General features: G+C 43.1%; 1 protein-coding gene across 3 annotated transcripts; it reads right to left on the minus strand.

Moving 5' to 3' along the window:
• Positions 1-26: 26 nt before the first annotated feature.
• On the minus strand, positions 27-15,157 carry LOC131125353 (trafficking protein particle complex subunit 14). Of its 3 annotated transcripts, XM_058066819.2 has the most exons (12): positions 14,166-14,316; positions 11,871-11,953; positions 8,879-8,962; positions 8,596-8,728; positions 8,216-8,302; positions 8,023-8,143; positions 6,259-6,406; positions 6,139-6,200; positions 5,907-6,079; positions 5,696-5,829; positions 1,889-2,049; positions 27-1,521 (listed from the first exon to the last, which is right to left on the minus strand). In XM_058066819.2, exons 2-12 carry the CDS (start codon positions 11,898-11,900, stop codon positions 1,362-1,364), a joined length of 1,293 nt encoding a protein of 430 aa, XP_057922802.2. In that variant the 5' UTR covers positions 11,901-11,953; positions 14,166-14,316; the 3' UTR covers positions 27-1,361. The 3 variants fall into 3 exon arrangements, with proteins under 3 accessions (XP_057922802.2, XP_057922799.2, XP_057922801.2); XM_058066816.2 differs by lacking the exon at positions 11,871-11,953 and having other exon boundaries at positions 14,166-15,157; XM_058066818.2 differs by lacking the exons at positions 8,879-8,962; positions 11,871-11,953 and having other exon boundaries at positions 14,166-15,157.
• Between the last annotated feature and the right edge of the window lie 948 nt (positions 15,158-16,105).

Genomic DNA, 16,105 nt, shown 5'->3' on the forward strand with positions numbered 1-16,105 from the left:
ATTTGGTAGAATTTCAGCAAATCAGATGACTTTTAATTATGTATTTATTCCAATGCCATCACATTTTTTTTGCCGAGGTGTTTAAAAAAGAACATTAACAGTTTGAAAATGTCATTGAAACATTGTGATGTATGCAATCTAAAGGAGTCTAAGAATTAAAAGTAGGTCAACATGGCAGGCGACAGACCAGATCAATACATATTTCACAGAAAAAAAAACATGGATCCTAAATATTAGAGAATAAAAACATAAATAGGAAATAAATAAACCAGTGTACAGACTACGATGGACCAGCATTCTGGCAGTTGGTCCTTGGATGCCTACAGTGATCTTTGTCTGGTGTTAGCATACTTAGAAGTAGCAGTCCTGTCAAGTCCGCCCACCTAGGCGGCGCCTTCTTGAAATATGACACCTTGGCATTAAATCCTGTCTATATCAATATGTATGATACGCTTGATTTTGACATTGTGCTCAATAGAAATATTGATCATTTAAAATATCGCTACATGGCCCAGCCCTACTACGGCCATGTATCTATATTTTGACCAATCAAGATCAGAGAAGGGGGGGAAGATAGACGCCCACCTCTTTGTTGGGTTCTTTGTCTTGAACACGTTAGCTCGTCTTTGCGGGAGCCACCAACTATGTCATGTCAGGATCTTTCAAAAGACATTAGTCAAATATATTTATGTTAAAAACAAGGAATTGCTGCAAAAAGACCAGAGAAGTCCTGGCATATGGACGCTCTTGGACTAGCGTTTTCCTGTCAATAAGCCAACCTTTGACTAGCCCCAGAGGGGGGACAACCACAGACCTGGAAATGGAACCTACTATGATGTAGCACTAGCGTAGCATTGCAGCAATTTCTCCAAAAATTAAAACTACGAATCAATGCGTTCCAAAATAGAAATTACAACAGCAAAGCGCTTACATAGCCCTGTCCTGGCTGCTCAGTACTACACAATCAAAGTGGGGAAAAAGTCCTCAATAATAATAATAATAACCATAATAATGAATGTGGGTGGGAATGGTTGTTGTCTATATGTGCCCTGTGATTGGCTGGTCACCAGTCCAGGGTGTACCCCGAAGACAGCTAGGATAGGCTCCAGCACCCCTGCGACCCTCGTGAGGATAAGCAGTATAAAAAATGAATGAATAAATAATAATGAACAAAAAATATTGGAATCCTTATTCACCATTTTGAAAATGAAAATATTCAAGTAAGGATGTGGAACTAGGAACTTGCAACGCTGGGAAGCGCTAACACGTCTACATGATATGACAAGAGTGATGCCCACTATTCCATGACAGTGGGAACGCCCGTATGAACAGCAGCTGACCTAAAAACTAGTGGCTGGGTTTTACCTGCTGTCCAACACAAACACTTGGCATCCTCTTTTAACCACTTTGTCCAAGGAAATGAGAGAATGCTCAGGAGGGGGCCGACACAGGCCTTTGACCGCCTGGGGGGGGCAAAGAGGAGTGCTGCTGCTGGGCGGATGCTCCATCATGCTACCTGTCCTGGAAGCAAGCACAGTGACATTCGATTAGCTGCTAAAGAAAGTTAACATGGCGTTTGTTACTACTGAGAGCTAGCTAACCAATGTTAGCTAATCGTTAGCTATACAGGTAGAGGGACGGGGGTCAAAGTTGACAAAGTTGAAGTGTCTTGAGGTGGAGAGAAGGGGGGAATTTGTGCACTAAAAATATTTCTGTTGTGTTGACTATTTTGAAAAGAAAATATCATGACTAAATATAGGAGGGGACAAACAGATGTCATTAAACTACGTCCCCAAAAAATGCAGGTACTAACTTGCATGCGTTTAACTGTAGAACTTTAGTTCAGCAAGCTGGCCACACAATAGTGGTAGCAATAGTGTTTTCATACCTGACATGGTGCATTATGGGAGGTCGTTGTTGTGAGAAACTTGTGGATTGTCCCAGGCTGGTTCTCTCTGAAGAGTTTGTCTGGGCTGACCGGGGTTCAGACGCAGGACCGTAAACCGGAGGGGCCGTAAACTGGAGCTTCATCTTCATGTGTTGGCTCAGCTGAACATATTACACTTTCACCGTCACAAACATATGCTTATATGATAATGATACAATTCATGTTCAAAAAATACATATAGAGTTACATTTAGTATTTAGAGAAAAAACATTTTACTAATCATTTTTAAAGCAAAAAAGCTGTAATATACGTATAGCGGTATGTTTAACTCATCCAACCCCAGCCATGTTTCCAAAGACACCCCTCCAGTAGCGGCCATTTTGCATCATTTGGACTCATCTTTCCAGGCACACAGAATATTGTCTTCTATGGCTATGGAAACATGGAACCTACCAAATTAAAGATTAGACTTCCGTCTTTCATCACGAAAAAGGCTGTTTCTATCCTTTTCTGTTCTTTAGTAATCAGCAGTAGAACATTGGTACGTTTCAGGAAAATATCAGTTCCCATTGGTGTGGAGTTGCATCATCACCTCTTTTTGCCTCTCGCACAAACAAACATAAAAGACGTATAACTAAGCTGTTGCAATTGGGCATTCTTTGGTATTGAATGAGTTAAAATAAAATACAGGAACACGCCATTCAGATATAATCAAATAAAAAGCTGAATACTTATTATGGTAGTTTTTAATGTACTTAATGAGGTAATATTTGGGTACAGTGGAACCGTGGTTTTCATCATTTATCCCTTCTAAAAGGTCAGACTACTTTTGTGTTCCCCAGCATGACCAACACTATTGTTTGGCTTTTGAACAAAGATATACCAAAGATACTAACACTGCAAGAAATAGCCTTGCTAAATACTTTTAGGGGAACTAATCATTTAGCTTTCTTGATTATCCAATCTTCAGAAATACAAAGGATCGACTGTCAATCTCAATCCTGAAGATGTGAAATGGAGCAAAACCCAACCAAGTATGGATGCATGGAAATGAACATGCTTTTCAGAGTTCTAACATTTCTGTTTAAAATATCCTTTCTTTCATTGATCTTATGTAGTAATGTAAATTTCTGAGACACTGTCTTTGGGTTTTCATTATCTATGAGCCACAATCATCTCAAGTGCAAGAAAAAAAAATGTTTGAAAGGTTTCACTCAGTGTAATGAATCATATATGGCTTTCACATTCTGACATGAGTGACAACAAATATTGAACCATCCATCCATTTTCCTTCGCTTATGCGGGTCTGGGTCGCGGGGGTAGCAGTCTCATTAGGGAAGCCCAGACTTCCCGGTCCCAAGCCACCTCCTCCAGCTCCACCGGGGGGACACCAAGGTGTTCCCAGGACAGCTATGAGACATAATCCCTCCAGCGTGTCCTAGGTCTGCCCTGGGGCCTTTTCCCGGCTGGGCATGCCCGGAACACTTCACCATCCGGACTAGATGCCCGATCCACCTCAACTGACTCCTCTAAATGTGAAGGAGAAGCGGCTCTACTCTGAGCCCCTCCCGGATGGCTGAGCTCCTCAGCCTATGTCTTAGCATGAGTCCAGCTACCCTACGGAGGAAACTCATTTCAGCCTCCTGTATCCGCACTCCCATTCTTTCGGTCATGACCCAAAGCTCATGACCATAGGTGAGGGTGGGGACATAGATCGACCGGTAAATTGAGAGCTTTGCCTTCCGGCTCAGATCTCTTTTCACCACGACGGTCCGTTATAGTGACCGCATTACTGCCGAGGCTGCGCCGATCTGTCTGTCGACCTCACGCTTCCACCATCCCTCACACATGAACAAGACCCCGAGATACTTAAACTCCTCCACCTGGGGCAGGTGTATAAGGACTGGATAGCACGTAGTAGCGCGCCACCAATCCCTTACTCCCGGAGCACCCCCCCAAAGGACGCCACGAAGAACACGGTCGAATGCCTTTTCCAGGTCCACAAAGCACATGTAGACTGGTTGGGAAAACTCCCATGCACTCTCAAGTACCCTCGTGAGGATGTAGAGCTGGTCCAGTGTTCCACGACCAGGACGAAAACCGCATTGGACCCTGGACCAAACACCCTGGAATAGACTTTCCCAGGGAGGCTGAGGAGTATGATCCCCCTATAGTTGGAACACACCGGTTCACCCTTCTTGAAAAGGGGGACCACCACCCCGGTCTGCCAATCCAAAGGTACTGTTCCCGACTTCCATGCAATGTTGAAGAGACGTGCCAGCCAAGACAGTCCCTCAACATCCAGAGCCTTGAGGAATTCTGGGCGGAACTCGTCCATCCCCGGAGCTTTGCCACTGAGGAGCGTTTTGACCACCCCAGATACCTCAGCCACAGTGATGGAACTGTCCACGTATGTGTCCTCAGACTCTGCTTCCTCTATGGAAGGTATGTCAGTGGGATTGAGAAGGGCCTCAAAGTATTCCTTCCACCGTCCGACTACATCCCCAGTCAAGGTCAGCAGGCCCCCGTCCCCACTGTAAACGGTGTGGACCGGGCACTGCTTCCCTTTTCTGAGGCACCGGACGGTTTGAATGAACCTCTTCGAGGCCGACCAAAAGTCGTGGCTCCCACGGCCTAGGGTGTCCTGGTGCCAAGTGCACTTATGGACATCCCTATGTTCGAACATGGTGTTAGTTATGGCCAAACTGTGGTTCGCACAGAAGTCCAGTAACATCACACCACACGGGTTCAGATCAGGGAGGCCATTCCTCCCAATCACGCCCCTCCAGGTCACTCTGTCATTGCCCACATGGGCATTGAAGTCTCCCAGTAGAACGACGGAGTCACCAGCTGGGGTGCTCTACAGCACCCCCCTGATGGATTCCAAGAAGGCCGAGCTGCTGTTTGGCGTATACGCACAAATGACAGTCAGGACCCTCTCCCTAGCCCGAAGGCGTAGCGAAATGACCCTCTCGTTCACCGGGGATGACTCCAACACTGAGGCACCAAGCCTCTCAAGGGCTATTAATAAGCCCACACCAGCTCGCCGCCTCTCCCCTGCAGCAACTCCAGAGTAGAACAAGGTCCAGCCCCTCTTGAGGAGTTTGGTTCCAGAACCCAAACTGTGGGTCGAGGTGAGTCCGACTATGTCTAGTCGGAATATCTCTTGCACAGTTCAGGTTCTTTCCCCACCAGAGAAGTGGCATTCCATGTCCCAAGAAGCATATTTGGCCGCCGAAGACCAGGTCGCCCAGGCACCCGCCCTTGACTGCCACCCCTATATAGAACCTTTTCATAGTATTCTAATTTTTTGAGATATGATGACCTTATTGAGTGCTCATGGGTGTATTTGTTTTGTTGCACACTACCTTTTACACACATACACACACATGTAATAATCTTCTATCTGAAAAACAAAGTTCGGGCTGGTGCTGGTGGATGGTGTCTCTCATTTAATGCTTTTAATTTGTTGTTGTTCCTGTCATAGTTTAATTTTCCTTGCAGCAAAGTCCCAAGTCCAAAGTCTGTGGCAGGTTATTTTGCAGTCTCACACAATAAAAATGCATGACAGTGAGGCACCAACGATAGAGTGCTTTGCAATTGGACTACTTTGTTACCTGCAATATTGTACAATAACCAGGACAAATGTTTGGCCAAAAGTGGTGCATTCAAAAACCAAGTTTCCACTCTTTCCCAAATCAAAGTGGAATATTAACTTTAATATAATAAATAGTAAATATTGTTAGAAAATGTAACAAATACATTTTAAAAAACGAAGTAGAATATATCATACAATAAAAGAGGTACCTCAAAAAGTCCCGTTCCAAGGATCTGGAAGGCGACAGTGAAGGAGACAATGGAGCCTTTCCTACAGCCACCAAGGTTGTTGAAGGGAGACTGGCACACCACCTTGGGGTCCCCCTGGTGGTCTCCTTTGCCACCTGCATGGATGTTAAATGGTGGGACACTTGGACATGCTAACATGCCACCATGCCAACATGCTAACTAGGTCAGCCACCTTCCAGATTCCACACCAGACGTACAGACAGGAAGTCATGCAGGTTGTTGAGCAGGGTGTACTTCACCCAGAAGTTCTCCAGAGGCTTCACGGTGCTTGGACAGGTCGCACTCATGACTAGCCGGGGGCGACTCAAACGGATGCTCGGCAACGAGTAAAAGGTGGAGATGTACCTGTGTCAAACAAGAAAAGTTCCAGCAACCTGGGCAAGTCTGGTTTTTGGACTAGTTACCTGGTGTACGGGAGGGCTGACGTGGACCAGTGTAACACAGCCACAAGCGGCACCTCCAGACCCTAGTCGGTAAAATAGGAATAAGGATGAAGTATACAACAAACACAAACATCACCGTACCTCGCTAGAATCCTCCTCCTCCTTGTCGTGGAGATGCAACCGAAACAGGAAGTTGTGCTCCTCCAGTGTGCTGAGCATGCTGGGTAGGTGCGATGAGCGGCTGTCCACTCGGTAGAAAGACGCCATGGTGACCTCGGCCGACCCATGGCTACAAAGGAAACAGAAATATCCAATAAGAGGACACCCTGATTAAGGCTTTGAGATCTAAGACTGGTTTGGAAATACCAGCTCATCTGGTGAAGTAATAAATAGGGCTGTCAAATGACAAGAACTCTGCAACCCGCTCTAATAATATTCAAAACTTTATTTAGAAGGTGGTAAACAAGTTTTCTCTGCTCCAACTACAAAAGTATTGCATTTATGTATCATCCTTGTGAAGGTCTGTTAATAAATAACCTCACAATACGAAGTGGTTTCTTCTCATCAGCCATTCCCTCACCCACACCGTCCATGCTTTCTTTTTTCTACTCAGGGTTATGCCTTCTTCCTGCAGCCGCGAGGTAATACCAACATACGGTATCATTTCTCAGAGGTAATACCAACATACGTTACTCTTCTGCAATGAAGTTCAACCCCTTGTAAGTACACTGCTCAAAAGTTTGGAATCACTTGCAAATTTCTTTGTTTTCTAAAGAAAAACACCTTTTCATGCATTTCACAAACAATTAAAATCAATCTGATGATTTTTAAAGAACAATCTACATTTTTGCATAGAGGCCTACTATCAACAACTGTCAGTCCTCTGCATCAATCTCCTGGTATGCTAATCCAAGTTCATCATTTTATAAGGCTAATAGATTATTAGAAAACCCATCTAAAAATCTAAACTAAAACTAAAATCTCTTACCATGCTGTTAACTACTCCCTTCAGAGAGCATCACAAACTGGGTCTAACAAGGACAGAAAAACGATGCACAACTGTGCAAGAAGACAAATATGTGAGAGTGTGTAGTTTAAGACGAAGACGCCTCACAGGTCGTCACCTGGCAGCTGCACTAAATAGTACCCGTCAAACACCAGTGTCAGTATCAACAGTGAAGCGGCGACTTCAGGACTTCAGACTTCGTGGTAGGATTGCCAAAAAAACAAAAGCCATATTTCAGACTGGCTAAAAAATTTTCCAAGTGATCCCAAACTTTTGAGCGGTAGTGTAGGACCCTCGCAAATGAAAGTAATGAAGTTAGGGGTGGGGTCTACTTTAGTGTGGTGGGAAGTACTTCACAGAGGCAGGAAGGGGTGGTGACAATGCATACCCATGAGGTAACAATGCGTCTCCCGTGTCGTTACACTACAACGTCGTTACACTACAACGTCGTTACACTACAACGTCGTTACACTACAACGTCGTTACACTACAACGTCGTTACACTACAACGTCGTTACACTACAACGTCGTTACACTACAACGTCGTTACACTACAACGTCGTTACCCTACAACGTCGTTACCCTACAACGTCGTTACCCTACAACGTCGTTACCCTACAACGTCGTTACCCTACAACGTCGTTACCCTACAACGTCGTTACCCTACAACGTCGTTACCCTACAACGTCGTACCACAACTACGTCAAGAGACACACAAACTAGTCTTCACGCTTTTCAGGCGCACCATCTAAATGACACGCATTACCATGGCAACATGCAGGACACTTCGGGGGCAAAATAAGTGCCAAGGTTGCATAAGCTGCACATGATAAAGCACGACTTTGTCTGGTGACGTAATCGCCAAATACACGTTTTTTTATGTAGCTTGACACTCTTACCAGACATTGTCGACAACAAGAACAGAACCATCTGGCATCATGGGCAGGTACGACAAGTTATAGTTGGGGAGGATCTTCACATCTGTGATGCAAACCTCCTCCTGAGAGCTGCAGTTCAACACTGAGAGGGAGGGAAAAGGTGGGTCATGTCAACTATTAGCCCATTTCTAAGTCCCACTTCGATTGAAAATACCTTTGAGGAAAGTCACATATTTTCCAGAGATTGTCATTTGCTGACACTGAACACTAGGAGGCGGCAGAACCTTCAAGGTGGCGTGGACTGTGGGAAGGAAATAAGTTCTAATACTGTATGTAGCAGGATGTTAATGACAAACACACAATTTATAGCATACCACATGTCCATAGTTAACTCACAATAGTTAGCTAACAATAATGACATCAAATTTGATGTGTAAAGGATATGAATTTCAGCAAGCATATTTTTGTATTACTACGTGTTAACTTTGACAGCCCTCTTTTTTTTTAACATTAAAGCGTGACAAACATGCAAAAAGAAATCCGGAAGGGAGCAAACACTGTACCGTAGTATACTGTACAGTATATGGTTTATACCTTGTGTCTTAAATGTGTGCTGGAGGTCTTCTCTGAAGGTGTGCGTGGGCTTGTAGAGCTGCAGGAGATGAAGGTAGCCATGTTCCCTTGCTTCCATCGAGTCTTCATCCTCTTCCCATAGCGTCACTGCGACCTGGTACGCAAAGACAAGACAATGAAATTGTAGTTTTTCATTGGAGGATCATGCAGCCGTGAATACACAAATATCTAGGAACACATCAGTTAATACAGGAAAATGCAGACAACACTGCGAGATGATATAGCATACTGTTGTGTTCCTGACCTTGGCTTGTCGTGTGCTGACTGGCAGTTTGTCCAAGGAAACAGAAAGATGGAAGCAAACGTGCTCATCAGACATCACTGTGGACTGCAGCACAGAAAGATCATGATGATCATGTGATCGGTGTATTACAGCAGCTAGTCATCGGCTCAATATTACATTTTTACCAACCACCTGATAGCATACAGTATGTTGTCAGTAGATTAGGGGAGTGAATCTCAGCACTGAGGACGATTCGATTCACATATCACGCTGCTTGCGTACGAACGTCCATGCTGTTTTACTAGTAGTTGTATGTGCCTCACGACTTCCGTCCGTATTCAATACAAAACGCCAAATAATGATGGTGCATTCAATGCACCTGGGGAACAGCATATGGGGGGGAAGTTGAGCATTAATAAAGCGGCACTTGCATCAGATTTTACCGATGCCCACAAACGCATCGCAATGAATCTAGATTTTCACCCTTCAATTGCATCCATACACATTTCATAATATCAATTTGGCTGGCATTCCATTTTTTTCTAATGAACATAAAAATGTCTTTTACAAAGTTTTGAGGAAATCCATTGAGATTTAGGGGTGCCACCTCACACATAAACTTTTGTACAATTTTGGAAAATGTGCAATTTCTAGTCTAATTGCCAAAAAGTTGACCTGGAAATGTTGAGTACAATGAACCTCTATACAGCATAATATTTATAGGGTTATCAAAGTAAATATATTTGTTTTCTCTTTGGGCAGATTGGGTATTTGTCAGAATTCAACTTTCAAGATTCTCCATTCATTTGTCCTATTGACAAAATGAATGGCGGTAAATGGGACATGTTCACATGGCCTTACCCTGAATGTCATGTAGCAGTGATGGATATTTGACATACATATAATAAAGTTTATTTGTATTTTATTGTAAACACAATGGGTTTAAATAACAAACTCTCTCTACAGGCAAACTTACTAGAAACTCACAGGGATAAGAACATGAACTAAACTTCAAACTTAATTGCTGAGTCTATTGTGCTGGAGTCCTCTCCATTGAGGAACATCACAAGGGAGAGATGAAATCTGAACTGAACCTCACCAGTGCATCTAACCCCAGATTTGTCATCCCACCTGCCACCCAGTAGTAACCCTCCTAATTCAGGGATCAGCTTGCGTTTGTAGCGACGAAGGTTTGGCTGTTGGGTGTGGTCATGTTCAACTGCCTGCAGCACATTCTGCAGGTGCTGCTCCTTCCTGGCCATTGCTACAAAGTTGGATGTGAGTTTGACGCCACGCTTGGCACAGTCATTCACCACATTCATCGCATGGACATTGACCAGACTTTTTTTTTTAACGCAGCATTGGTAGCCCTATTCTCGGTCAGCTGTTGCATAGGATGCAGAGAGATGTGTATAATCACCGCCTGACTCTGCAACCAGGCCACGAGTGAAGGCAGCCTGTTGCATTGCTGACATCTTCAACCTTGCAGCCAGTAACACAACACTTGGTCGACTAAGGATATCAGGCAGAATGAAGACATTTGTTCCACTCTTCTTACACTTCAGGGATGGTTTGCCTTCAGATGGTGGACAGACTGTGTTAGGATCATCCTCTGGCTCCTCGTCACTTTCTGACACCAAGCTGGACATTTCCATCATCTCCTTCAGATCCTTTTCACAGCGGGACTGCCTGGCTGCTGCGGGGGACACTCTTCTCGCCGCTTCACCTTGAGCTGCAGCTTTTTATCTAATGCACCAAATGTGGCCACTCTGTCCGTCTTCATGCTGGCCAAGAAAGCCATGTCTTCAGGGTTATCAATCAGCTTCTCAACATTTGGAGGCCACAGCGGATATGTGGCATCAAATCTGCACTCCATTTTCTCCAGCTGTTTCACTGCAGCCTCACTGAAGCGCCTTGGCTTGGGAGATTTTCCGCAGCTTGTTGTAGGCATTGACTAAGTCCACAATCTTGTGGCAGGCACGCTTGTCACTCACCATTGGGATGTCGGCCTTCTTGTAAAATGGCCGCACCTGCTCCAGGACATCCTTAGTTGCCTTGAACTGCGACAACGCTCCATTTGTACCAGGTTGCTTTGGCAAGCATGCAGCGTAAGATCTGACAACAAGTTGGTAGCTTGGCACCGGTGATGATGCCATCCTCACTAGTGATTCTGCGACCCAGACCAAAGACCAAGCTACGACTGCTAGTCTGAAAGGAACTAGTTTTTGAGGGCAGCATCTTAGGAGAGCTGGTGGGTTGTGCTGCACTGTTCCTAAAATAATAAATGGAAAAGTGTATGTCAGATTATGTAGGACTACAGTACTACTCTCAATAAATATGAGGCATCAGTAATACTGTCTACTCTATATTACTGTTGTTGATGTCAGGCTTGCTCAGCTATTAGCTAACTGTCATTAGCAAACTGTAGCTAGCTAATGTTAGCTACAGTAGAGGCAATGAGCACTAAATACAGACATAATATGACTACAAATCATTCAAATTACAAAGACAAAACCACAAATTTGGTAGTAATATGTAAAATGAGTATAAATACCAACAAAAACAAAGATCACCTCAGAGTTCTTGAGCTGCAGTCTTTGCTGACCTCAAATCTCCATGGCGACCATTGAACTGTTCACCACTTTATTCCACAAAAACAGATGTATGGTGGCACCCCTAAATAATCATGTATTGGAAAAATATTTTGTATGTTGTTTCTACATATATTGGAACACTTTTAGTAACCAGCCATATCAAAATTCAATAATTGTGGTTTTTGATTCACTCTAATGCGCATTGATGTATCAATTAATTTATTTTATTATTATTTTCCACACACTTACAGTAGATGTTTAAAAACACAGATGTTTGATTATTTGTCACGCCATCACATCATTACCACGCCAATACCTACGGTATCATGTTGCATTAATATTCGTTATACACTATGACCTTCTATAGGCTGTGCAGGTGTGACATTATTATTCTTGCTAAACAGACAATAAAAACACACAGAAATGTCATACACAGTGCTCCTCCTCATCCTGAAAGGGTGGGGCGTGCGTAGGCTGCAAGGTGCTTGTTGCTGCCGTCCTTCTATAGAGAGGAAAAGCCAGCATCAGAGTTTTGGTTTTAAACCTGAACTTTCCTCATCATTTTACAGCATTCTTCTCATAAAATCACACCTTTTTCTCCTTAGATTACAATGTTTCTCTCTTCATTTTTGAACTTAATAGTTGCAAAATGATTTTCCATTTATTTCTGTTTTTTTTAATGTAAAATGATATTTTTAGAATGTGCCTGAGAGCACAGTTTGGATACCCTGGTCCTCACTGTGCACTGCCGCCTGTCCATTGTTGTGTATGTATTTACAGTGTTTACATGCACTGTGGAACACAACTGGCAACTTTTCCTGGTGTTCTTGGAGAAGTTTCTGAAAGTATGTATTCTTTTACGGTTTCTGCTCTGACTGAGCAGCAGCAGGTGCTCCTAAAAGGTCCGCCTCACTCCAAAGTAATCACAGGCTGTCAGTGCACAGTCAGCTTCCACCTCATACTGAGAGCAGCGTGGAGCACGATGCATCCATGAATCACATATGCATGGCATCGATGCCGCAAGGGTGGATCTGGCCCTGTTACACAGAGCGGGATCCAAAACATCAATGTTTCTTCATCTCCATGAAAGGACTACTCATTACACTCAAGCCTCAATTGGACTTGGTCACCATCAAGTTAAGTTAAACAAGTGGTCCTAACTAGATAAGATAAAGATAAAGCGGGGAGGCCTGAGGCGAGTCTAGATGTTAGTTACCTAAACATTGACAGGAGCTAGCCAAGATAAAAATACTGAAATATTATGCTTTTTTTTCCCTACATCATCTCTTACAACATCATATGCAAATATTATGCAAATTAGCCAATGCCATCATCTCATGACTAGGACAGTTGATGATTTGAAAACAGTGGTCTTTTCTCAAAATCAACTAGCAACAAATCTGGCGACTCTTTCTGGCGTCGTCTGGGAGTTTTCTGGTTTTGTGCAAGCACGTATTGTTCTGCATTTCGTGTTCAAAAGCGGGTGCTGTGGACAGGTCCACCTCGCCCAAAGTCAGTCACAAGCCAGCAGAGCATGTGGAAAGTGCATGAATCATGCATGCGTGAGCCCCATGGAGCTGGCCCTGTTTCAAACAGCGAGATCTAAAATGCAACTGCTTCTTAATCTTTAGTAAGTCTGGATAAAAGAGATGGGTGTATATTTATATTGTACTCTGTTGCCACTCTATTTGGAAAATTAAGCGGATTATCCCACAATTTTTCAGCTAAATGCAGTAGCGTCATTAGGCCTATTTTAGGGGGTCTTCAGCCAGCCCCCAAAATTTTCTTAAGCCCCCCTAAATAATTTTATATTGATTTTTTTTACAAAACAAATTTCAATAAATTTCACAAATTTATAAATAGGGCAAAAGCAGGCTAATAAACAAGCCAATAAGCAGGCTAATACTAGCCTACTACAATACTACTACTAGTAGTAATAATCAGAAGAAGAATAATGATGATTGTAATAATAATAGGCTAATTAATAATATAATAATGATTATTATATAATTGATCACCGTCCACTGGACAGAATGGTTGCAGAGCTTGAGCAGCGGTTTTGCAGTCTAGATTGTGTGTGCTTGTGTAAATTTAATGGTGGCCTAAAACAATTGAGTATCTCTACTGAATCTGTCCAAAAGTGGGAAAGTTATATCCTGGTTCTTGTTCCTTATTTGTTTTTTGGATATTTAGATTTTTTTAAAATGTCTACTACATTCATTAATATCCTGTGCATCAGAACCTAGTGACGCCCCTGGCTAAATGTAAGTATTTGACAAGCCTACTGTATAGCCGATATTTGTGAAGCTCAGTTGCAGTTACATATATTCACCAGAAGAGTGTGCTACTCTGCGTCATGTTAATGTGAGCCATAGAATAAAACAGCATCGTCTGTTATTCGCTGCTCAGTTGTGCTCATTTTAAAAAGTGTGATGTCTCTCCGACGAGATTGTTTTCCCCCCTACAGCATTCACGTCATATGCAAAGAATATGTAAATAAGACAATGATCCAGCGACTTCCAGGACAGCCAAAAGCTACTTTTCTTATTGAGGAGTTGGCAACAGCGCTGGAAGCCAATGTTGGCCTGATTTCTGCAATATATGCACTCTGTTTGCAGTCTTACTCCTTTAAATTATGTCATTTTTCAGATATCTTTCTTGGTTAGAATACGTTTTACCCCACACCGAAGATAACAAATAAAAGAAAGTTGTACCTTGACTGGTTCCATGCTATGTCGTTGATTGCTGTGGTTGAGAAGCGGGTTGCAGTGTTTAAATGTCCTTATGCTACTTTTGAGTCGGTCCTCGTCGTCCTCATCGCTGCGATGGAAACTGTTTTCAAATGATCTCCTCTTCCCGCCGCCATTGTAGTCCTCGCTAACGGTCGCCACGGCATACAGCTCACCAATCTTAATACAGCTAGCTCCCCCCCGGAACTTTAACACCAGCAACAAGTGCACCGTTTCGCCGAGATAGAAGCTCGTTCTGACGGGGAGGGTCGCCAACTCCTCCGTCCGAGTCCCAGTGGCAACCGGGGACACGGGGAAATAAATAAAATGTTCAAAAAGAGCCTCCATTTTTAGCCATATGTTATATTAGCTAGCGAGCCATATGTTGTAGCCATGTAAACAGCAGCGGACGAGGAGTAGAGTGCTAGTTAAAGCGAGTTACCAGAGGAACCCAACTGTCACAAATACGTTGAAAACGCAAACGAATTGTTAGTTGAAAGCTGGTTAAGCTTGCTATGATGTCAGTTAGCTAGATAAACAGTAAAAGTGGCAGGCTAACTGACAGGTAGCTGGCTTCCACCAGTGAGACCGAAGTAATCGATCACAGAATGTGCTGATTTGTCTTTTTTTTTTTTTTTAGAAACCATGGTCGTCGAAAGAGATGGGTCCCTTGACGTCCAGTGTCAGCCCCCTCATTTTAACCGTTTTTTCTCTGTTTATGGAAAATAATATGTGTTCCTGTTCATATATGGATGGTGGATAATCCCCCACCCCCAACCTTTCAAAATAGAGCTGGCCCTCGGGATTATTTTCTTAGTTAATTAAGATGACGTGTAAAAAAGTCAAAACATAGTCAGCCACGGCATGTCTCACATCATAGAGTAAAAAAATGTTATCCTCCCATTGCATGTGGAAGTGGTAAGTGCCAGTGGATGGGAGAACTTTCAGAGGCTTTTTTCGTTCTCATATTATGATGCCCCCCCCCGCCCCTCATGCAAATTTCCCCACTGAGGGACGAATAAAGACATATCATTCATTCATTCATTCATGATTTAAAAAAATAGTCTTATTTCTTTGATGTTTCAACTTTGTGCAATTAAAATTATGTTATTTTTTCACCTAACTTTTGTTTGTTTATTTTGGCTTTTTCTTATTTTGCTCTAAATATTTTGACTTTATTATTTTTGTTGTTTTTCTATTATTATTTTTTGGAAATTATATTCACTGTCATGGGGTCTGGAAAATGCATGGGTGGGTCTACTAGGCCTCTATAGCCTATCATAGGGCCATCGGCCCAGGCATTGTTTTGACAGACAACCCACTGCACCTCTAATGTGTCTGTGAGCTGCAGCAAATAAAAAAAACAAAACAAAGGCCAGCCCCTGCCGGTTTATTATTGACCGGCCCAGCGGGAAAACTCCTGGAACTCCCTATGGCCAATCCGCCCCTGACTGTGGGCCAGATTTGATGAGTTTGACACATGCAATGTTAAGTATCCATGGTAGAAAAAGCTGGTGTGATCAAAGCTGGAAAATCCGCTAGCAAACGCTGAAAAAAGTAATTGGGGGCCCCGGCTTTTAGGGGACCCCTGAGAGACCGGGGGCCCCAAGTGCTAATACACCACGTGTACTGTACAGAAGGTAGGTCCCCCTCATACTCTGGACGGTCAATAAATGATTAAAAAAGCCATCTATGCCAAATCAAAGCATTGACTTCCTCCAGCAGTTTAGTAGGAACCAACATGGTTAAGTTTATTCTATTAAGTCTATTCTGTATCACAAGACACTCTCCAAAATTAACTACAGGATATGTGCCATTGTTTTTTCATAAAATACTCATCATTTGTCAACCTGTACTCCTATATAAAGACTCTTCTAAATATTTATGTTCATGTTCAATGGTTGATATTGGTTATTCATAGCCTT

The sequence above is a fragment of the Doryrhamphus excisus genome, linkage group LG2, assembly GCF_037039965.1.
Source record: "Doryrhamphus excisus strain RoL-2023G ecotype Guam linkage group LG2, RoL_Dexc_Guam_v1.1, whole genome shotgun sequence".
NCBI lineage: Eukaryota > Metazoa > Chordata > Actinopteri > Syngnathiformes > Syngnathidae > Doryrhamphus > Doryrhamphus excisus.